Genomic DNA, 24,259 nt, shown 5'->3' with positions numbered 1-24,259 from the left:
CTTCTTCTTCTTCTTTCCCGATTTCGCACGTTTTCGTGCTCATTTTCAGTTTATTTTTAAACGAAAACATTATATAACTTAATATACAAATTTAAATCTTCTTGTTTTTCGGATATACAGAACTAGTAAACAACCAGTTCTTCTTAGAATTCCAACATAAACTGCTGAAATTCGCTGGAAATTAATAAAACGGCCTAACTTAGTCAGCATCATCCATTCCTCTAGCTGGAGTGTAGTGAAATGGCTTAAGTCGCCTCAATTTTTCACTAACACATTCATAAAATGAGCGAATATTCAATGACATTTATAATGTCACTGTCAATCAGGTTGATCGAGCAGCCAACTCAGGCGAAAATTCTAGCACTGAACCGATCAAGCACTAAGCACTGAATCGATCAAGCAGTCGAGTAAGAATTCACTGCTCATTCCGTCATTTCGATAATGTGGGCGACTGCATGATTTTTCAGTGCTCGTTCGGCTCCCTGCTAGAATTTGCGCCTGAGTTGGGTGCTCGATCAACCCGATTGACAGTGACATTATAAATGTCATTGAATATTTGCTCACTTTATGAATGTGTTAGTGTAAAAAGAACTGGTTATTTACTCGTTCTGTTTACCCGAAAACATGAAAATTTAAATTTATATATTCAGTAATATGTTTTTATTTAGAAATAAACTAAAAATCAGCACGAAAACGTGCAAAATCGGGAAAGAATAAGAAGAAAACGAATTAACAATTCAGTCCGAATCTTCTCACTCAATTCCGACAGATTTCCTAATTAACCGGTTGTAGGCCAAATTCATTCGGAATCGGTTGATGCACTGGAGTTGGAACTCATTATGATTTCCACATGGAATTCCTAACGAAAATTTCTCGTTAATATTTAATTTAAACTGTTTAATGATCATCTTAACTGTTCTCTAGGCATTGTATAATATTTCGTTTCAAATATTCACCCCTATTCTGTACGTCGATTGATTCGAAATATTCTGATCGAATGTGCAATTTCTATTCTGCATTCCGTTCGAGTTGGGTATGAACTCGAATATCATTCGTTCGAGTTGTTCAATTTTCGAACATTACTCGATCGACTTGCGTACGTATTACTTCTGTTCGGTTTAGAATCGTTCTAATTTGTTTACACCGTGTGACGGTTTCGTTTACTAAGAAATGAATATTATAAATAATATAGAACGTGTAAGTAGTGTTGACAGCTTTGATGGTTAGTGTTCGAAGTTTCAAGTGTTCCCGAACGAGAGTCGAACGAATTATACAAGTTGAACGAAATAAAGAATGCAAAATTCAAACTCGAACGAAAGTGTTGATTCGTTCGTATGACAAATCCGTCGGATTGCTGAATCGGGGTGATTCCTTCAATAATTGCCCATATGCGCTCGATAAAAATCACTGGGTAACTTTGGCAAACACTACACCCAGAGAGTGTGGATATTTTTTTTCGTTGATTTATTGAACTTTCATTTCGCTGACATTAAGTTTTGGAAGCAAATTTCAATGCTATCTAGATTGCAACGACTAGAATTGAAGTCGGCACTTTTGATACTTCAGAATGAGTACATCATTTTAACCGTGTATGTATGCAGAGAAAAGTTGCCAAATCAGATATTTAACTATTTAACACGCTTTAGAATTTATCGGTGTCAACCGAGTTGCATGAGAAAGCCCAACGAAGAATAGATGTGTATGTGATGAAAGTTAAAATCAAGATATTGAGTAAATCTTCAGAAACTAACCAGACTATATTTCTTTGGGGAAATCGCAAACTAAACTGACAAATTGAACATTCCATCAAACTTTCTAGGTTTGCTGATCGGTTTGAAAATTTACAGAATTGTATTCTTTTTTGTTGATTTTCCATTCAATCAAATATACAAGCAAAACAAAAGTGATTCAAAGAAAAAATACGTACAGTGGTTCGATAGAAAATAGAAGAGCGAACAGTGTTCGAATGTTTACCACAAACAAGCAGCAAATTTAGCACTCAAACCCCATCGCAAAGCCAAACCATTTATTCCAAGCAATAGTAAAGGATCAACTGAAAAAAAAAACCAATCTGCGTTATTCATACAATGCCAAAAGAAAAGCATTCAAAGATACAAGTTAGCTTTACCTGATTGTATAATAATAAAATTTTAGGACATGCAATCCAGCAATATTTTACACAAGATAAAAATTGTACATTACATTAACGTGAAATGTCACTCTACTCTCTGATTTACAATTCTAGTCCTGATTTTTTCCAATGTATTATTTGACAAAAAATGACAATAAATCTTAATAGCGAGAAAAAAAATCTATCAAAAACAATTATGTTATTTATCTGATTGCACTTAACCAATGTAACGAACTAAATTGAATATTATGGATACACTGTTGGAAAGTTCTAATATATGTGGAAAGTCAAGTTTAAAGTCAAACATATTGCTCAACATGTATTTGGCGATGTCTTCAGATAATTGTGATTACCAGCGTGAGTGTGACAGCGCATCACTCATGTTTATAGATACCTAGAAAACGGTATACCTGGCAATGCTGGTATGCATCAACCCGAAGTGTTGTGTCAATCATTATGTTGCAATTAGGACTAATCCCATGAACAAAGAGGCGAGTAGGTAATGTTAGAGACATAGTCGGATTGACTTGAATACGAATAATTTCCTCTAATTTAGTGCATTAATATCTGACGCCACCTGCATATCCTGAAGTTCCCAAAACGCGTTCAAACCAATACACAAAACACATATTTCTTGAACGCAAGCCCGTTTGTAAGGAATTCTGACAGCCGGCAGAAACCTGGCAAGATTCCGGCAGCTGTCAAAATGTTGCAGGCGAAATTGCGTCATTCACTCGGCGGACGTGTCTTGCTTTTTCGCTCAGCCTTGATAGAAACGATTCATCCGATTTTTTTTTTCATATTAAAGTACAATCCCTCCGGTTAATTGTGGAATATAATTTTATTCAAATGGCCGTCTCGGCTGGCTTTGCAGTACGCCATACGGTCGGTCCAGTTTTTAGTACATTTTCGATTGTATGCAGCTTTATTTCAGCTATGGCTGCCCGAATGTTGTCCATCAAGGCTTGAATTGTCTCTGGCTTGTCCACATAACACTTATCTTTGACAACCCTCCAAAGATAATAGTCTAACGGCGTCAAATCACAGCTCCGAGGCGGCCAAACGACATCCGAGTTTCGACTGATAATTCGATCTTCGAAGACTGTGCGCAGAAGATCGATCGTAGCGTTGGTTGTGTGGCTCATTTTTGAAGTAAAATGGCCCAATGATGCCGCCAGACCAAAATCCGCACCAAACCGTCACTATCTGAGGATGCATCGACTTCTCCATGACAACGTGCGGGTTTTCCGTCCCCCAGATGCGACAATTTTGCTTAACATACCCGCCGAGATGAAAATGTGTCTCATCCGAGAAGATGGTTTTTCAGCGAAAATCGGCGTCTTCTTCAAGCTGATCGCAATCCCAGTTGGCCCTATTTTCACGCGTTCCTCAAGCGTATACACAACTATTTTCGTTCACTGCGAAATGTTCACTAAGCTGACAATTTTCACTTTCGATTTGAATCTTTTAACAATTGAATAATTCTTATAGATCTTTTGTAAACATTTATCGCCTAATATTTATAGGGCTGATTGGTACAATTTTCTTCGCCATTGTCCACTTTTTGGTATATTTTGCTCCAATGCCAACGACCAACCTCTGAATGCTGATACAATTTCCCTTTGTTTAAAACGAAACTCACGCTACGAACGGCGCTCAAAATCAATTCACCCGTAACGTACAAAGTGGGAGCGGGTCATTTCGCCGAAAGCCATTTCGCCGAAAGTCGTTTCGCCGAACGGGTCATTTCGCAGGAAGGGTAATTTCGAATACATCATATTATTATTTTTTGTGTTATTACGCCTCCTCTGTATAACTGATGTGGCCGCATTAGATACTTTTTCACTTAGTAAACAGAAAATACCACATACATTTGCTTGGTAGATACTAAGACAAAACCTGACAACTGGTTTCTTATTCTTCCTTTCGAATCATCCTTCTCGTCATTTTCGCCATGTGGAATAAATACCAACGTATCGGCTACAGTGTAGCCATATTTACAGATTTTTTAATAATTTTATGCTAAGAAAAAAATATTCAATTTAAATTTTTATACTCGGTTTTCGATTAGCAATAAAGATGAAAAATGTTTTGGCGAATGCTTTTTTTTATTATATATTAATGCTTAAAAACAAATAATTGAGCATTTAGGGGTTAGCCAAATTTTGTGCTAGGGCACATAACCGGTTTTATTATTTTTACGTTTCGTCTTTGACTCATCAGTGCAGAGCAGTTCAAATTGAACTGCTTAATGCTTAACTCGGCAGTTCAATTTGAACCGCTAAGCAGACGTGATGTTTCTGCTATTTACAGAACACTTTTTGTTTTGCAACGGAGCTTTGATGACAAAACACGAAATATCTCATGTTGAACTCAAAATCGATTCCATTGTTGACGTATTACCGAATCTTTTGGAAACCGGAAAAAGTCAAGTTTGGATAGAAATGCTTAGTGCAACCACAGTGTGGAATACAACAGTTCATTCTTCTCGTAAAACTTAACTCACTTTCGAGTTTACACTAACTTAACAAATCTTTTTTGCTTACACTTTAATTTACTAGAAAGAAAAACGGCTTGATGCTGATTTTAATTACACAGTGCTGCCACTATAAACATTTATTACAAATGAGATTGAAAAAAAAGTGAAACATCCTTTGAAAATTTTCATGTTCATTTGTGAGCGTAAATTATACATTTTAATAAACTTGTTTTCTGATTTTCTTTATACTTGGCATCATTGCTCGCATAACATCCCCCCCCCCCCCAAAGTTGTCAGGTCTTGTCCTAGGGTAGATGCAATTGCGTTGATGGTTAGTGGCTAATAGTCAACAAGTTTCCTTGGGAACTCTGTTCTTAGGTTCATGAATCAATCTTTATTCAAGAAGTACAATTGCAGGTCAACAAAACGGGCGTTAACATATTATCATTCATTTGTGTTTATTTTTAATCAATTCCAATTATAATATTAAGACAATTGCAGGAATAGGCGAAAAGGCTTTCGGCGAAAAGGCTTTCGGCGAAATGACTCTTTCGGCGAAATGACCCTGATCCGTACAAAGCCAATATGTAAAATGTCGATTTGCTAATACCGAAGATAAAAAAATATCGTAGCAATTCTTTGCGCAAAATGATGGAGGCTGTAGAAAATCAATTGAGTCATTCCGACCCACATTATCGAAATGACGGAATGCGTAATGAATTCTTACTCGACTGCATGATTTTTCAGTGCTCGATCGGTTCAGTGCTAGAATTTTCGCCTGAGTTGGCTGCTCGATTGACAGTGACATTATAAATGTCATTGAATATTCGCTCATTTTATGAATGTGTTAGTGTGAAATTTAAGCGACTTAAGCCATTTCACTACACTCCAGCTAGAGGAATGGATGATGCTGACTAAGGTAGGCCGTTTTGTTAATTTCCAGCGAATTTCAACAGTTTATGTTGGAATTCTAAGAAGAACTGGTTATTTACTAGTTCTGTATATCCGAAAAACATGAAGATTTCAATGTGTATAATCAGTTATGTAATGTTTTCATTTAAAAATAAACAAAGTCAGCACGAAAGCGTGCAAAATCGGGAAAGAAGAAGCAGAAGACAAATTGACAATTCAGTCCGCATCTTCTCACTCAATTCCGACTGATTTCCGAATCAACCGGTTGTAGGCGAAATTCATTCGGAATCGGTTGTTGCACTGGAGTTGGAATTGATTCGGAATTCATTATGATTTCCACATGAAATTCCGAATGAAAATTTCTCGCCGATTCGGAATTGATTCGAAATTCATTCGGATCTGATAATGTGGGGAGGTGTTAACATTTTATACTCAGTAGCCAACGCAAAAATTTAATGCCGCTTACTAGCTCAAAACCATCGTCGCGGTTACGAGAGAGGTAAACGCCGCCACGAGTTTTCCGCTTTGATAACATTCATTTAGGAAAACTTTAATTTTGAATTATTTATGATTATGTTGTACAACTGACAATTGTAACATAAATTGCTGAAAATATTTCCAATGGCAAGTAGCGAGAACTAAAAATAAAAAATAAATACAATAAAAGATATCCACGACCAAAAACTCATCATTCTTCCAGAGGATAACTTTTGAAAAGGCACCCCATAGTAAAGTAACACCACCACATAGTGTTTTGTGTGAATACAACTCTGCTGCACAAAATTTGCTTTGTTTGAAAAATAAAACAAACCTGTATCCATTTCAGGTTTTTTAACCCTTGAATGTGCAATGTTGTTTCAAATTACTCACCGGAAACGCTTTAAAAATTCGTATTTACGAAGTAACAAATCGATCTGGCGCCTTCAAGAGTTAAAGCATGAAAACATTAGAGTAAGTTGTGATGAAGAACTTGCATTCATTCTGTGCTGGTTGCGAATTCGAGAGGAACTGAAGGGAATGTGAATTTTTGTTTATAGTCCAATGACTTTACTTTCACTGACTCCCGAAATGAGCCTCTCGTTGTTACTACTCAACTCGCGATTGAGTTCCTAACTACAGGAGGTGGAAACTCGTGCTCATACGTTGAGAGGCACACCAGAAGTTTCTTAATTGGAATGAAGTAACTTAGAATGTAACAGTGTTCGGAGCAATCCACAAGGCAACTCACACTAAAAAGATTCAGTAAACAATCGAATCCTCAAAATATATGGAAAGGGAAAAATTCAAGAGAAAGTATTATTTTTTGGAGTACATTTGTCTTAAGTTGATGTGGTTTCTGTTAATCGATCAAACAACAATTACTTTTATTGTGCACATCCCTTTTCACCATAAGCACATCCTCCTCCATTCGACACACATTCAGTGAGTACTAGGTCTGCTTCGCTATCGACAACCTCTTCCGGGTTCGCTACTTAGTATAACGTTGGTCATCCACATTCTTGGTACATGTCCAGCATACTGTAATCAACCGTGTTTATCAGTCTTCTTAAGTTGGCATATTTTTATACTGAATACAGCTCCTGATTCTTGCATATGAGCCATTTCTCATTACCACCGAGTATTGAGCGCATGACTTTTCTTTCTAATCACGCCAAGTGCTCCTAAATCCGCTTCCTTCAATTGCTGTATATGGTGAAACCATGGTAAACAGGCGTATAGCAGTGCTGCTTGCCAGAGACTACCACTTCTGACGGTACGTCGACATTCGACTCTAACAGCGGCACATCGATGTTTTTGAGTGGCTTTTTGTTCTCGGTTTATAATTTTGTAATTTTGAATAGATTAAATTATATTAAAAAATACAACAGTTTATGTCAAACAAATTAGAAAAACGAACCGGAAGCACAAAATATCTCTAGTCGTTGCGAAACAAACACGTTCCAAATGTTTTCAATGGAACCTTACCAAAATTCTTAAACTTTTGATACGTTCGGAAAGAATAATTTTACAGAACTTATCAGCAGTGTATCTTTGATAGAATCAGTATTAGTAACCAATTAAATTTAAAGCCAGTTGGTCAATCATTCAAACATTCATTTATTCATCCGAGAAGAAAACGGTTGCGTTACAATATTCCAAAACATTTTTATATATTATTCGCATGTTCGTCGTTCATCACGGTTAAAGTTAGAGTTTAGTATGCATATTCAGGTTCAGTTCAGAATTATATTCCAAAAAAGAACTTATCACAAAAAGTTGGACGAAATCCACATTTTACTGTTCAAAATGGGGGTTTCAAACGCACAAACCTGAGTGAAATACGACGAACCATTTTTAACTCATACATGAAGGCTAACTCTAAATGTAGGATATAATTTCGAAACGAAAACAAACAGATGTGTAAAAAAGAATGATGGCGGGAATAAAAAATCTATATAAATTCTTAGTCGATTTTCATTGTCTTTCTGAAATTATTGAATATTTCTGTTAGTTTATGTTTCTCTTCGTCGTTTGCATACGTGTAACGGATCGTGTTTTCCTGCAGCCTGAGAATGTCTTGGGTAGTTAGTCCAAATATTTCTGAGCAAGTGCGTAGCTCCTGCGTTAAGCTGGTGTCGAATACCCCGAAATCGTCCGTCTACGAAAATGGATCGAGTTTATTTACATCAAAACCAATATTCGACTCAACCAGAAAACTGCATCCTTGTCGCAACATTGTAACAATCATTTAACCGATTTGCACCAGTGATGCAGCATTCCGGTTGAGTCCCTATCAGGTACACCTACGCAAATGCACACGGCGAAGCCTTCTTCCCAAAGTTTCTTGAAATGATGCTCTTCGTAGGAACTCGCGGTACTGCACTTGACATTGCTAGTGAGACAACATTCAAACGGAATCCCCCTTTTTTTAGCATTCTGTAAATTGACGCCCTTGATAAACGTACCATGCCCGATACGATCGGTACCAAACTCCAGCATGGCCTGTATCTCATCATCGTCCTCGAACTCTCCACAGTGCAGGGCCATTTTCAGTCTGTGTGCTTGAGCCTTTTTTAAGATGTTACCGAAATCGGAAAATCTTGTTCCGAACGGGGCTCCGCTCAGATCCATCCCTTTGATAATGTCAGGATACTCTTGGCAAAGTTCAATCACCAGAGAAACATTCTCTTCTGCTTCCTGCAGGCCCTTAGAACGATCAATCGAGGGAAGCAGTTTGACTGTGATGCTCGGAATTTCATTCTGCGCTGTTCTGCGGAATCGAGCGGTATCAGTTGTTTTAATCGTATGTTGAATAGGGTAAAACCCTTTCTCACCTGATGGTCTCTAGCACGGTTGTCAGATATTGCTTCTTACTCATATGAACTGTCTTTTTCGGAGTTGTTCTAAGTTCCAAGTAAACGACATTGTCTGCCGCAAAGTCCTGGATCACTGCTCGTGTTGCATAGCGAAGTGTTTCCGGTTGATCTGTTAAATCGTGAGCATATTTGAACTTCTGGAAGCATCTGTAATCGTGATTTTTGACTGAGTAGATCTTTAAATACCAATTTTTATCAATATAAGAAACATCCAGATGTGAAACAATTGTCAAAACTTTATCCAAAATGCAATAAAAGAGATTTCAACTCCGTATTTAAACGCCAAGCTCGTCATACATTTTATTTATTGGAAATAAAACATCAATCAATATAAAACTCATTCATTGATTATACGCTAATTAATAAAACTAAGAATGTCGACTCGTCTAGGATGAATATCGGTACACTCGTCTTAACAAAATTCTTAACACATGCCTTACTTACTCTTTCAATGTTAAATTTTGTCCGTTGGTTATCCTGTAGAAGCACTCATCGTTCGATGGTCCAGGGTTATCTTTGCCATATTTCATAGCACCTAATTCCAGTAATGTCCGATTACTCAGCGACCCATTGAGATGGGCATGCAATTCCTAAAAGAAATCAAGCAATATTTGCGTCGCACGATTTAAAAATCATATAAACTCACGATTTTAGGTACATTTTGAAAGAAATCCATCATGAAAATAAACCGCGCCGGAATTTCCCTTCTTTTGTTTTGGTTATCATTCTTCAGCTGCGCCGGTTTGACAACCGAAATTTAAGCACGATTCAGACGATACAACAGCATGCACCCAGATCAGTTCGGAATGAATTCCGAAATGGAATTCATTCAGAATTCCATGTGGAATTCAGTATGAGATTCTAATCATTGCAGAATCCAGTGCAACAACCGATTCCGAATGAATTTCGCCTCCAACCGGTTGGTTCGGAAATCTATCGACCCACTCAGCAAACGATCATATTTCGTTGGTCGTTGAGCGTTTGTTGAACGGCAAACTGCACGAAATAATCATTCGGTATGCAGGAAGGGCTTGTTGTTGTTTTTACTCCTACAAAAATAGTGTGGAAATTTTGTGTTATCTTCATGTAGACAGAAAATTTGTTGTTATTCTACAGGTACACGCAGAAAAATGGAGCTTATTTAAAAGAACAAAACAGTTAGTAGATTTTTAAATTCGATTTATTGTAATTTCTATTTAGAATATGATTATTTCAAACCAATTTCCCCCTTCAACACCAACAAAGATCTTTGTTTGATGTGAATCAAAATTTTGGTCTAGCTAAACGAAAAAATTGCTGTTCCAGCTGATTTCATTGCTGTAATAAACTACCAATTTTTTGCTTATCAACAGAAGCTGAGTTGATTTTATTGGCAGTATCTATGTTGATTCAATTCTAATATATCGTAATGTTAATAAAAAATTTGATTCCTTTTATATATTATCTAATTTTTATAATGATACAGCACAGTTTATTGCTGAAATGAACCGTGTCACTTTTGTTCCTTATAAGCCAGAGAAACTTTTTCAACTGTGAATAAACAAAATAGTTTGTACGTGTTTCAAAAAGGTTAATTTCATCTGCTCATTTCTTTTTCGTGGGGCATTTCAGCAACCCAAGCGTAAGTATTGATAATCAATAATATTAGAGGCTTAATACTATTACATAACACGTTTTCTTTACAGGATATCTCTATTTTGATCGATCTGCAAGGACATCGAGTCATGATTGTGGTTTGGAAATAATAGTAATTTCATACATGTAAGTAACTGGAATTGCCAAAATAAAATAAATCGACAAAAAATGTATCAAAAATACCCCTCCAAATTATTTTGAAAAAAATCATTTTACGCTTAATAACATAAAAAGGATTTTAAGAAACAAAAAACGTAAGTAGAAATAAAAATCATTTTAGGTTAATATCTTATCATTTATTTCAACTGCCAAGATTATAAATTGAAAGCACTATAAAGATTACCTTCATCTAAAGATAGTTCATTCTAAACTGATTTTGCATGTTAAATTTACTATGCAATTGTTTGTTAAGAAACTGACAGAAATGCGCAAGTCAAATATTTGTTATTTTTAACAAAATATTTATTGAAATAAACTAATTCACTGAGACAAATCAAATTTCTAGTTTTGTAGTTTCAAGCAACAATATTTGCTATATTAAACCAAATTTTCTAATATAATATAATAAATCGTTTCGAGAAAACAAAATTTAGTTACTTTTACAATATTTTTCTCTGTGTGCATGTATTGTTCATTTAAAATAAAAAATAAGTGGATAAAACCTGCCATAATTCTCCAGTAAATCTAGTCCAACGTGACTCCGACTCCTCATATTGAAAATGGCTCAACAATGGACCTCTGTCTGCCAGATTTGTTGAACGAAAAAATGGCGTTTGGTTAGTCAGTCACCAGCTCAGCCCAGCTTCTCGCGCTCACTCTTTCTGCAGCTAAGTAGGGTTTTTTTTAGTTAATTTCCAGCGAATTTCAACAGTTTATACTAGAATTTTAAAAAGAACTGGTTGTTTACTAGTTTAGTATATCCGAAAAACTTGAAGGTTTATACTTATATATTCAGTTATTTAAATATTTTATTCAGAAATAAAATGATAACCTGCACGAAAACGTTCATAGTCGAGATAGAATCAGAAGAAAACGAATTGACAATTCAGTCCGCATCTTCTCGCTCAATTCCGATAGATTTTCGAACCAACCAGTTGAAGGCGAAATTCATTCGGATTCGGTTGTTACACTGGAGTTGGATTTTATTCGGAATTCATTATGATTTCCACATGGAATTGCGAATGAAAATTTCTCGATGATTCGGAATTCATTCGGATTTGATAATACTTGTTTTATTTAGCTACCCGGTTGTGCGAAGTTCTGGCAGCCGGCAGAAGCCTGGCAAGATTCCGGCTGCTGTCAAAATTTTGCAGACGAAATGGAGTCATTCTTTCGCCACGTCACGTCTTGCAAGATCGCTCTTCCTTCTTTTTTTCTGTTCGACTTAATTTGATATTCATCAATCTTGCATGTACATCCAAAAATAAAAAAAATGGGTCTTGCGACCAGGTAAATGAAAAGAAAATACTGGTAAATTAAGAGAAGAAGCTTTGCATACCATGTTTGGTAACACACAGGTACACTGTTAGTGTAAAAGTTAGGCGACTTACGCTATTTCATTACACTCCAGCTAGAGGAATGGATTATGCCTACTAAGGTAGGCCTTTTATTTATTAATTTCCAGCGAATTTCAACAGTATGAAGGAATGCTTAGAAAAACTGGTTATTTACTAGTTATGTATATCCGAAAAACTTGAAAATTTCAATTTATATATTCAGTTATATAAATTGTTTAATTAAAAAAATTGAAAATCAGCATGAAATAGTGCAAAATCGCATACGAACAAGAAGAAAACGAAACGACAATTCAGTCTTCAGCTTTTCACTCAATTCCGATAGATTTCCGAACCAACCGGTTGGAAGCGAAATTGATTCAGAATCGGATGTTGCACTAGATTCCGCATTGATTCGGATTGCATACTGAATTCCACATGGAATTCTGAATGAAAATTTCTCGACGATTCGGATTTGATTCGGAATTCAAAAACTGATAATGTGGGAGGGTGAAATAAAAGTCTTGGCAGTATCACCAGCACTGGATTGAGATGACCAGACCTGCAATTAGGTTTTACACGAACATGACATAACCTCACAAAATGCACAGAATGAACTTTTTTTTTACAGCCGTTGATGGTTTGTTCACAATTTAAAAGTTAATCAGAGGTTCACCGTTTGAATTTGAAAATTGCAAGTCGCCTCACACTGTACAGATTTATACAAATATCGCTAGCATACAGGACAATCTTTTTAGTTCTTTTCACTGTGGAACACGTTATTAACAGGCACTTTTTCTTAATTTTTAATTTGCGGTCGCAAAACGAAACAAAGCACCGGCAGCTCTCAAAGATGAACTTGATTCATCGGCAGTTCATTTGTGTCGTCATTGCCGCCTAAATAGAGTTTTAAAACACTTGTTCACGATTGGATACGGTTTGGTTTTGATATTTATTGAATAAAAGTGCCTAGATGCAAAGTGTAATGATGATTGTTTAAGATGTGTTCTTCGATTTGTGTTTAAGCTTGTTTGTAAACAGTACCGCTGAACTGTCAAGGATCAATACTTGTTCATTTGTAATGTCACGATAAAAAAATCTACAAAAAGCCCTTGTTTAAAAAAAAACTCAGCGTTTTAAAGTGGCCGTAGAACGAGCATGCGAAAAATGCATTACTTTAAAAAAATCAGTTTTGAATTGAATCGATTTCTCTATCTGTACAAAGCTATTGGTTTGTCGTACTGAAGACGTGTACAAAGTTGCATTCATATCGGAGCAAGTTCATTTTGATTTCATGATACTCCCAGTAGTACAAACTTTTTAGACTGCTGAGCGGCTTCTGATGAACTGCTAAGATGTACTAGTGATTCAATTATTTATTTGGAGGAATTGATCTCATCACTTTGGGTTACAGCTAAGACAAGACCTGACAACTGGTTTTTTTATTCTTCCTTCCGACTCACCCTTCTCGACATCTTCGCTATTAATTCAATATTCGTTCAAGTCCTAGGCATAGGAGATAGTCATAAATTGTTGTGAACTTTTTCCACCTCAACGTATTCACCGCTCTATGGCACTTTTATCGAGGGAACAATACACTGCAAATAATTTGCACGCTAGCATCATGTGCAAAGCATTTGAGCTATCACTACTTGTAGAACATATGAAATTCATGAAAATTTACACTTAACTTATAAAATGAGCAGGGCTGGAAAAATCACCAAAAATCAAAAATCACCAGTGATCGACGATCACTGCTGATCTTAAGATCACTGATATTGAACTTTAAAAAATCACTACTGATTTGATCACTACTGATCCTAGCCTAAAGAAAAATCGTCGTCACATAATCGCACTCATCTGATCCTTATGTGATTTGATTTCGTGTAAGATCATGATTATGGAATTAGGAAATCAGAGAAGATTTTAATTTCAAAAAATCACTACTGATGCGATCTGAAATGATTTGAGTAGAGAATCGTTTTTGATGAGGATCAGCAAAAATTGTACAAAGGGGTGAGCAAATGATACAATTGTATAAATTTTGCATAATGCAGGTGATATGCGTGCGAGTGTTCAAATCGGTGAAAATTTTCTGTTTTGTCGCTTTTGGGAATCTAACGATGGGTGACAGAGCGTGTCAATTAGGCTTCAAAATCAATAAGTTTTGATGTCAAAATCAAATCAAAATCAAATCAAAATCAAATCAAAATCAAATCAAAATCAAATCAAAATCAAATCAAAATCAAATCAAAATCAAATCAAAATCAAATCAAAATCAAATCAAAATCAAATCAAAATCAAATCAAAATCAAATCAAAATCAAATCAAAATCAAATCAAAATCAAATCAAAATCAAATCAAAATCAAATCAAAATCAAATCAAAATCAAATCAAAATCAAATCAAAATCAAATCAAAATCAAATCAAAATCAAATCAAAATCAAATCAAAATCAAATCAAAATCAAATCAAAATCAAATCAAAATCAAATCAAAATCAAATCAAAATCAAATCAAAATCAAATCAAAATCAAATCAAAATCAAATCAAAATCAAATCAAAATCAAATCAAAATCAAATCAAAATCAAATCAAAATCAAATCAAAATCAAATCAAAATCAAATCAAAATCAAATCAAAATCAAATCAAAATCAAATCAAAATCAAATCAAAATCAAATCAAAATCAAATCAAAATCAAATCAAAATCAAATCAAAATCAAATCAAAATCAAATCAAAATCAAATCAAAATCAAATCAAAATCAAATCAAAATCAAATCAAAATCAAATCAAAATCAAATCAAAATCAAATCAAAATCAAATCAAAATCAAATCAAAATCAAATCAAAATCAAATCAAAATCAAATCAAAATCAAATCAAAATCAAATCAAAATCAAATCAAAATCAAATCAAAATCAAATCAAAATCAAATCAAAATCAAATCAAAATCAAATCAAAATCAAATCAAAATCAAATCAAAATCAAATCAAAATCAAATCAAAATCAAATCAAAATCAAATCAAAATCAAATCAAAATCAAATCAAAATCAAATCAAAATCAAATCAAAATCAAATCAAAATCAAATCAAAATCAAATCAAAATCAAATCAAAATCAAATCAAAATCAAATCAAAATCAAATCAAAATCAAATCAAAATCAAATCAAAATCAAATCAAAATCAAATCAAAATCAAATCAAAATCAAATCAAAATCAAATCAAAATCAAATCAAAATCAAATCAAAATCAAATCAAAATCAAATCAAAATCAAATCAAAATCAAATCAAAATCAAATCAAAATCAAATCAAAATCAAATCAAAATCAAATCAAAATCAAATCAAAATCAAATCAAAATCAAATCAAAATCAAATCAAAATCAAATCAAAATCAAATCAAAATCAAATCAAAATCAAATCAAAATCAAATCAAAATCAAATCAAAATCAAATCAAAATCAAATCAAAATCAAATCAAAATCAAATCAAAATCAAATCAAAATCAAATCAAAATCAAATCAAAATCAAATCAAAATCAAATCAAAATCAAATCAAAATCAAATCAAAATCAAATCAAAATCAAATCAAAATCAAATCAAAATCAAATCAAAATCAAATCAAAATCAAATCAAAATCAAATCAAAATCAAATCAAAATCAAATCAAAATCAAATCAAAATCAAATCAAAATCAAATCAAAATCAAATCAAAATCAAATCAAAATCAAATCAAAATCAAATCAAAATCAAATCAAAATCAAATCAAAATCAAATCAAAATCAAATCAAAATCAAATCAAAATCAAATCAAAATCAAATCAAAATCAAATCAAAATCAAATCAAAATCAAATCAAAATCAAATCAAAATCAAATCAAAATCAAATCAAAATCAAATCAAAATCAAATCAAAATCAAATCAAAATCAAATCAAAATCAAATCAAAATCAAATCAAAATCAAATCAAAATCAAATCAAAATCAAATCAAAATCAAATCAAAATCAAATCAAAATCAAATCAAAATCAAATCAAAATCAAATCAAAATCAAATCAAAATCAAATCAAAATCAAATCAAAATCAAATCAAAATCAAATCAAAATCAAATCAAAATCAAATCAAAATCAAATCAAAATCAAATCAAAATCAAATCAAAATCAAATCAAAATCAAATCAAAATCAAATCAAAATCAAATCAAAATCAAATCAAAATCAAATCAAAATCAAATCAAAATCAAATCAAAATCAAATCAAAATCAAATCAAAATCAAATCAAAATCAAATCAAAATCAAATCAAAATCAAATCAAAATCAAATCAAAATCAAATCAAAATCAAATCAAAATCAAATCAAAATCAAATCAAAATCAAATCAAAATCAAATCAAAATCAAATCAAAATCAAATCAAAATCAAATCAAAATCAAATCAAAATCAAATCAAAATCAAATCAAAATCAAATCAAAATCAAATCAAAATCAAATCAAAATCAAATCAAAATCAAATCAAAATCAAATCAAAATCAAATCAAAATCAAATCAAAATCAAATCAAAATCAAATCAAAATCAAATCAAAATCAAATCAAAATCAAATCAAAATCAAATCAAAATCAAATCAAAATCAAATCAAAATCAAATCAAAATCAAATCAAAATCAAATCAAAATCAAATCAAAATCAAATCAAAATCAAATCAAAATCAAATCAAAATCAAATCAAAATCAAATCAAAATCAAATCAAAATCAAATCAAAATCAAATCAAAATCAAATCAAAATCAAATCAAAATCAAATCAAAATCAAATCAAAATCAAATCAAAATCAAATCAAAATCAAATCAAAATCAAATCAAAATCAAATCAAAATCAAATCAAAATCAAATCAAAATCAAATCAAAATCAAATCAAAATCAAATCAAAATCAAATCAAAATCAAATCAAAATCAAATCAAAATCAAATCAAAATCAAATCAAAATCAAATCAAAATCAAATCAAAATCAAATCAAAATCAAATCAAAATCAAATCAAAATCAAATCAAAATCAAATCAAAATCAAATCAAAATCAAATCAAAATCAAATCAAAATCAAATCAAAATCAAATCAAAATCAAATCAAAATCAAATCAAAATCAAATCAAAATCAAATCAAAATCAAATCAAAATCAAATCAAAATCAAATCAAAATCAAATCAAAATCAAATCAAAATCAAATCAAAATCAAATCAAAATCAAATCAAAATCAAATCAAAATCAAATCAAAATCAAATCAAAATCAAATCAAAATCAAATCAAAATCAAATCAAAATCAAATCAAAATCAAATCAAAATCAAATCAAAATCAAATCAAAATCAAATCAAAATCAAATCAAAATCAAATCAAAATCAAATCAAAATCAAATCAAAATCAAATCAAAATCAAATCAAAATCAAATCAAAATCAAATCAAAATCAAATCAAAATCAAATCAAAATCAAATCAAAATCAAATCAAAATCAAATCAAAATCAAATCAAAATCAAATCAAAATCAAATCAAAATCAAATCAAAATCAAATCAAAATCAAATCAAAATCAAATCAAAATCAAATCAAAATCAAATCAAAATCAAATCAAAATCAAATCAAAATCAAATCAAAATCAAATCAAAATCAAATCAAAATCAAATCAAAATCAAATCAAAATCAAATCAAAATCAAATCAAAATCAAATCAAAATCAAATCAAAATCAAATCAAAATCAAATCAAAATCAAATCAAAATCAAATCAAAATCAAATCAAAATCAAATCAAAATCAAATCAAAATCAAATCAAAATCAAATCAAAATCAAATCAAAATCAAATCAAAATCAAATCAAAATCAAATCAAAATCAAATCAAAATCAAATCAAAATCAAATCAAAATCAAATCAAAATCAAATCAAAATCAAATCAAAATCAAATCAAAATCAAATCAAAATCAAATCAAAATCAAATCAAAATCAAATCAAAATCAAATCAAAATCAAATCAAAATCAAATCAAAATCAAATCAAAATCAAATCAAAATCAAATCAAAATCAAATCAAAATCAAATCAAAATCAAATCAAAATCAAATCAAAATCAAATCAAAATCAAATCAAAATCAAATCAAAATCAAATCAAAATCAAATCAAAATCAAATCAAAATCAAATCAAAATCAAATCAAAATCAAATCAAAATCAAATCAAAATCAAATCAAAATCAAATCAAAATCAAATCAAAATCAAATCAAAATCAAATCAAAATCAAATCAAAATCAAATCAAAATCAAATCAAAATCAAATCAAAATCAAATCAAAATCAAATCAAAATCAAATCAAAATCAAATCAAAATCAAATCAAAATCAAATCAAAATCAAATCAAAATCAAATCAAAATCAAATCAAAATCAAATCAAAATCAAATCAAAATCAAATCAAAATCAAATCAAAATCAAATCAAAATCAAATCAAAATCAAATCAAAATCAAATCAAAATCAAATCAAAATCAAATCAAAATCAAATCAAAATCAAATCAAAATCAAATCAAAATCAAATCAAAATCAAATCAAAATCAAATCAAAATCAAATCAAAATCAAATCAAAATCAAATCAAAATCAAATCAAAATCAAATCAAAATCAAATCAAAATCAAATCAAAATCAAATCAAAATCAAATCAAAATCAAATCAAAATCAAATCAAAATCAAATCAAAATCAAATCAAAATCAAATCAAAATCAAATCAAAATCAAATCAAAATCAAATCAAAATCAAATCAAAATCAAATCAAAATCAAATCAAAATCAAATCAAAATCAAATCAAAATCAAATCAAAATCAAATCAAAATCAAATCAAAATCAAATCAAAATCAAATCAAAATCAAATCAAAATCAAATCAAAATCAAATCAAAATCAAATCAAAATCAAATCAAAATCAAATCAAAATCAAATCAAAATCAAATCAAAATCAAATCAAAATCAAATCAAAATCAAATCAAAATCAAATCAAAATCAAATCAAAATCAAATCAAAATCAAATCAAAATCAAATCAAAATCAAATCAAAATCAAATCAAAATCAAATCAAAATCAAATCAAAATCAAATCAAAATCAAATCAAAATCAAATCAAAATCAAATCAAAATCAAATCAAAATCAAATCAAAATCAAATCAAAATCAAATCAAAATCAAATCAAAATCAAATCAAAATCAAATCAAAATCAAATCAAAATCAAATCAAAATCAAATCAAAATCAAATCAAAATCAAATCAAAATCAAATCAAAATCAAATCAAAATCAAATCAAAATCAAATCAAAATCAAATCAAAATCAAATCAAAATCAAATCAAAATCAAATCAAAATCAAATCAAAATCAAATCAAAATCAAATCAAAATCAAATCAAAATCAAATCAAAATCAAATCAAAATCAAATCAAAATCAAATCAAAATCAAATCAAAATCAAATCAAAATCAAATCAAAATCAAATCAAAATCAAATCAAAATCAAATCAAAATCAAATCAAAATCAAATCAAAATCAAATCAAAATCAAATCAAAATCAAATCAAAATCAAATCAAAATCAAATCAAAATCAAATCAAAATCAAATCAAAATCAAATCAAAATCAAATCAAAATCAAATCAAAATCAAATCAAAATCAAATCAAAATCAAATCAAAATCAAATCAAAATCAAATCAAAATCAAATCAAAATCAAATCAAAATCAAATCAAAATCAAATCAAAATCAAATCAAAATCAAATCAAAATCAAATCAAAATCAAATCAAAATCAAATCAAAATCAAATCAAAATCAAATCAAAATCAAATCAAAATCAAATCAAAATCAAATCAAAATCAAATCAAAATCAAATCAAAATCAAATCAAAATCAAATCAAAATCAAATCAAAATCAAATCAAAATCAAATCAAAATCAAATCAAAATCAAATCAAAATCAAATCAAAATCAAATCAAAATCAAATCAAAATCAAATCAAAATCAAATCAAAATCAAATCAAAATCAAATCAAAATCAAATCAAAATCAAATCAAAATCAAATCAAAATCAAATCAAAATCAAATCAAAATCAAATCAAAATCAAATCAAAATCAAATCAAAATCAAATCAAAATCAAATCAAAATCAAATCAAAATCAAATCAAAATCAAATCAAAATCAAATCAAAATCAAATCAAAATCAAATCAAAATCAAATCAAAATCAAATCAAAATCAAATCAAAATCAAATCAAAATCAAATCAAAATCAAATCAAAATCAAATCAAAATCAAATCAAAATCAAATCAAAATCAAATCAAAATCAAATCAAAATCAAATCAAAATCAAATCAAAATCAAATCAAAATCAAATCAAAATCAAATCAAAATCAAATCAAAATCAAATCAAAATCAAATCAAAATCAAATCAAAATCAAATCAAAATCAAATCAAAATCAAATCAAAATCAAATCAAAATCAAATCAAAATCAAATCAAAATCAAATCAAAATCAAATCAAAATCAAATCAAAATCAAATCAAAATCAAATCAAAATCAAATCAAAATCAAATCAAAATCAAATCAAAATCAAATCAAAATCAAATCAAAATCAAATCAAAATCAAATCAAAATCAAATCAAAATCAAATCAAAATCAAATCAAAATCAAATCAAAATCAAATCAAAATCAAATCAAAATCAAATCAAAATCAAATCAAAATCAAATCAAAATCAAATCAAAATCAAATCAAAATCAAATCAAAATCAAATCAAAATCAAATCAAAATCAAATCAAAATCAAATCAAAATCAAATCAAAATCAAATCAAAATCAAATCAAAATCAAATCAAAATCAAATCAAAATCAAATCAAAATCAAATCAAAATCAAATCAAAATCAAATCAAAATCAAATCAAAATCAAATCAAAATCAAATCAAAATCAAATCAAAATCAAATCAAAATCAAATCAAAATCAAATCAAAATCAAATCAAAATCAAATCAAAATCAAATCAAAATCAAATCAAAATCAAATCAAAATCAAATCAAAATCAAATCAAAATCAAATCAAAATCAAATCAAAATCAAATCAAAATCAAATCAAAATCAAATCAAAATCAAATCAAAATCAAATCAAAATCAAATCAAAATCAAATCAAAATCAAATCAAAATCAAATCAAAATCAAATCAAAATCAAATCAAAATCAAATCAAAATCAAATCAAAATCAAATCAAAATCAAATCAAAATCAAATCAAAATCAAATCAAAATCAAATCAAAATCAAATCAAAATCAAATCAAAATCAAATCAAAATCAAATCAAAATCAAATCAAAATCAAATCAAAATCAAATCAAAATCAAATCAAAATCAAATCAAAATCAAATCAAAATCAAATCAAAATCAAATCAAAATCAAATCAAAATCAAATCAAAATCAAATCAAAATCAAATCAAAATCAAATCAAAATCAAATCAAAATCAAATCAAAATCAAATCAAAATCAAATCAAAATCAAATCAAAATCAAATCAAAATCAAATCAAAATCAAATCAAAATCAAATCAAAATCAAATCAAAATCAAATCAAAATCAAATCAAAATCAAATCAAAATCAAATCAAAATCAAATCAAAATCAAATCAAAATCAAATCAAAATCAAATCAAAATCAAATCAAAATCAAATCAAAATCAAATCAAAATCAAATCAAAATCAAATCAAAATCAAATCAAAATCAAATCAAAATCAAATCAAAATCAAATCAAAATCAAATCAAAATCAAATCAAAATCAAATCAAAATCAAATCAAAATCAAATCAAAATCAAATCAAAATCAAATCAAAATCAAATCAAAATCAAATCAAAATCAAATCAAAATCAAATCAAAATCAAATCAAAATCAAATCAAAATCAAATCAAAATCAAATCAAAATCAAATCAAAATCAAATCAAAATCAAATCAAAATCAAATCAAAATCAAATCAAAATCAAATCAAAATCAAATCAAAATCAAATCAAAATCAAATCAAAATCAAATCAAAATCAAATCAAAATCAAATCAAAATCAAATCAAAATCAAATCAAAATCAAATCAAAATCAAATCAAAATCAAATCAAAATCAAATCAAAATCAAATCAAAATCAAATCAAAATCAAATCAAAATCAAATCAAAATCAAATCAAAATCAAATCAAAATCAAATCAAAATCAAATCAAAATCAAATCAAAATCAAATCAAAATCAAATCAAAATCAAATCAAAATCAAATCAAAATCAAATCAAAATCAAATCAAAATCAAATCAAAATCAAATCAAAATCAAATCAAAATCAAATCAAAATCAAATCAAAATCAAATCAAAATCAAATCAAAATCAAATCAAAATCAAATCAAAATCAAATCAAAATCAAATCAAAATCAAATCAAAATCAAATCAAAATCAAATCAAAATCAAATCAAAATCAAATCAAAATCAAATCAAAATCAAATCAAAATCAAATCAAAATCAAATCAAAATCAAATCAAAATCAAATCAAAATCAAATCAAAATCAAATCAAAATCAAATCAAAATCAAATCAAAATCAAATCAAAATCAAATCAAAATCAAATCAAAATCAAATCAAAATCAAATCAAAATCAAATCAAAATCAAATCAAAATCAAATCAAAATCAAATCAAAATCAAATCAAAATCAAATCAAAATCAAATCAAAATCAAATCAAAATCAAATCAAAATCAAATCAAAATCAAATCAAAATCAAATCAAAATCAAATCAAAATCAAATCAAAATCAAATCAAAATCAAATCAAAATCAAATCAAAATCAAATCAAAATCAAATCAAAATCAAATCAAAATCAAATCAAAATCAAATCAAAATCAAATCAAAATCAAATCAAAATCAAATCAAAATCAAATCAAAATCAAATCAAAATCAAATCAAAATCAAATCAAAATCAAATCAAAATCAAATCAAAATCAAATCAAAATCAAATCAAAATCAAATCAAAATCAAATCAAAATCAAATCAAAATCAAATCAAAATCAAATCAAAATCAAATCAAAATCAAATCAAAATCAAATCAAAATCAAATCAAAATCAAATCAAAATCAAATCAAAATCAAATCAAAATCAAATCAAAATCAAATCAAAATCAAATCAAAATCAAATCAAAATCAAATCAAAATCAAATCAAAATCAAATCAAAATCAAATCAAAATCAAATCAAAATCAAATCAAAATCAAATCAAAATCAAATCAAAATCAAATCAAAATCAAATCAAAATCAAATCAAAATCAAATCAAAATCAAATCAAAATCAAATCAAAATCAAATCAAAATCAAATCAAAATCAAATCAAAATCAAATCAAAATCAAATCAAAATCAAATCAAAATCAAATCAAAATCAAATCAAAATCAAATCAAAATCAAATCAAAATCAAATCAAAATCAAATCAAAATCAAATCAAAATCAAATCAAAATCAAATCAAAATCAAATCAAAATCAAATCAAAATCAAATCAAAATCAAATCAAAATCAAATCAAAATCAAATCAAAATCAAATCAAAATCAAATCAAAATCAAATCAAAATCAAATCAAAATCAAATCAAAATCAAATCAAAATCAAATCAAAATCAAATCAAAATCAAATCAAAATCAAATCAAAATCAAATCAAAATCAAATCAAAATCAAATCAAAATCAAATCAAAATCAAATCAAAATCAAATCAAAATCAAATCAAAATCAAATCAAAATCAAATCAAAATCAAATCAAAATCAAATCAAAATCAAATCAAAATCAAATCAAAATCAAATCAAAATCAAATCAAAATCAAATCAAAATCAAATCAAAATCAAATCAAAATCAAATCAAAATCAAATCAAAATCAAATCAAAATCAAATCAAAATCAAATCAAAATCAAATCAAAATCAAATCAAAATCAAATCAAAATCAAATCAAAATCAAATCAAAATCAAATCAAAATCAAATCAAAATCAAATCAAAATCAAATCAAAATCAAATCAAAATCAAATCAAAATCAAATCAAAATCAAATCAAAATCAAATCAAAATCAAATCAAAATCAAATCAAAATCAAATCAAAATCAAATCAAAATCAAATCAAAATCAAATCAAAATCAAATCAAAATCAAATCAAAATCAAATCAAAATCAAATCAAAATCAAATCAAAATCAAATCAAAATCAAATCAAAATCAAATCAAAATCAAATCAAAATCAAATCAAAATCAAATCAAAATCAAATCAA

General features: G+C 28.6%; 1 protein-coding gene across 1 annotated transcript; it reads right to left on the bottom strand.

Moving 5' to 3' along the window:
• Nucleotides 1-7,646: 7,646 nt before the first annotated feature.
• Nucleotides 7,647-9,606, bottom strand: LOC131434518 (adenosine deaminase-like protein). The gene is made up of 5 exons (XM_058601272.1): nucleotides 9,525-9,606; nucleotides 9,323-9,468; nucleotides 8,837-9,025; nucleotides 8,310-8,772; nucleotides 7,647-8,160 (listed from the first exon to the last, which is right to left on the bottom strand). The coding sequence occupies exons 1-5, from the start codon at nucleotides 9,555-9,557 to the stop codon at nucleotides 7,966-7,968; spliced, it is 1,026 nt and encodes a 341-aa protein (XP_058457255.1). The 5' UTR covers nucleotides 9,558-9,606; the 3' UTR covers nucleotides 7,647-7,965.
• Nucleotides 9,607-24,259: the final 14,653 nt, after the last annotated feature.

This window comes from Malaya genurostris, chromosome 3, assembly GCF_030247185.1.
Source record: "Malaya genurostris strain Urasoe2022 chromosome 3, Malgen_1.1, whole genome shotgun sequence".
NCBI classification, from domain to species: domain Eukaryota; kingdom Metazoa; phylum Arthropoda; class Insecta; order Diptera; family Culicidae; genus Malaya; species Malaya genurostris.
The sequence above is the reverse complement of the archived record's forward strand: the minus strand, read 5'-3'. Positions and strand labels throughout refer to the sequence as shown.

What these genes read in the sequence shown, in the direction of transcription:
- LOC131434518 (XM_058601272.1), bottom strand. Translation starts at nt 9,557, where the DNA reads ATGATGGATTTCTTTCAAAATGTACCTAAAATC. An exon ending in CAAAATTTAACATTGAAAGA is followed by an intron (nt 9,026 to 9,322) that starts GTAAGTAAGGCA and finishes TCACGATTACAG; the next exon opens with ATGCTTCCAGAAGTTCAAAT. An exon ending in ACCGTGCTAGAGACCATCAG is followed by an intron (nt 8,773 to 8,836) that starts GTGAGAAAGGGT and finishes TCGATTCCGCAG; the next exon opens with AACAGCGCAGAATGAAATTC.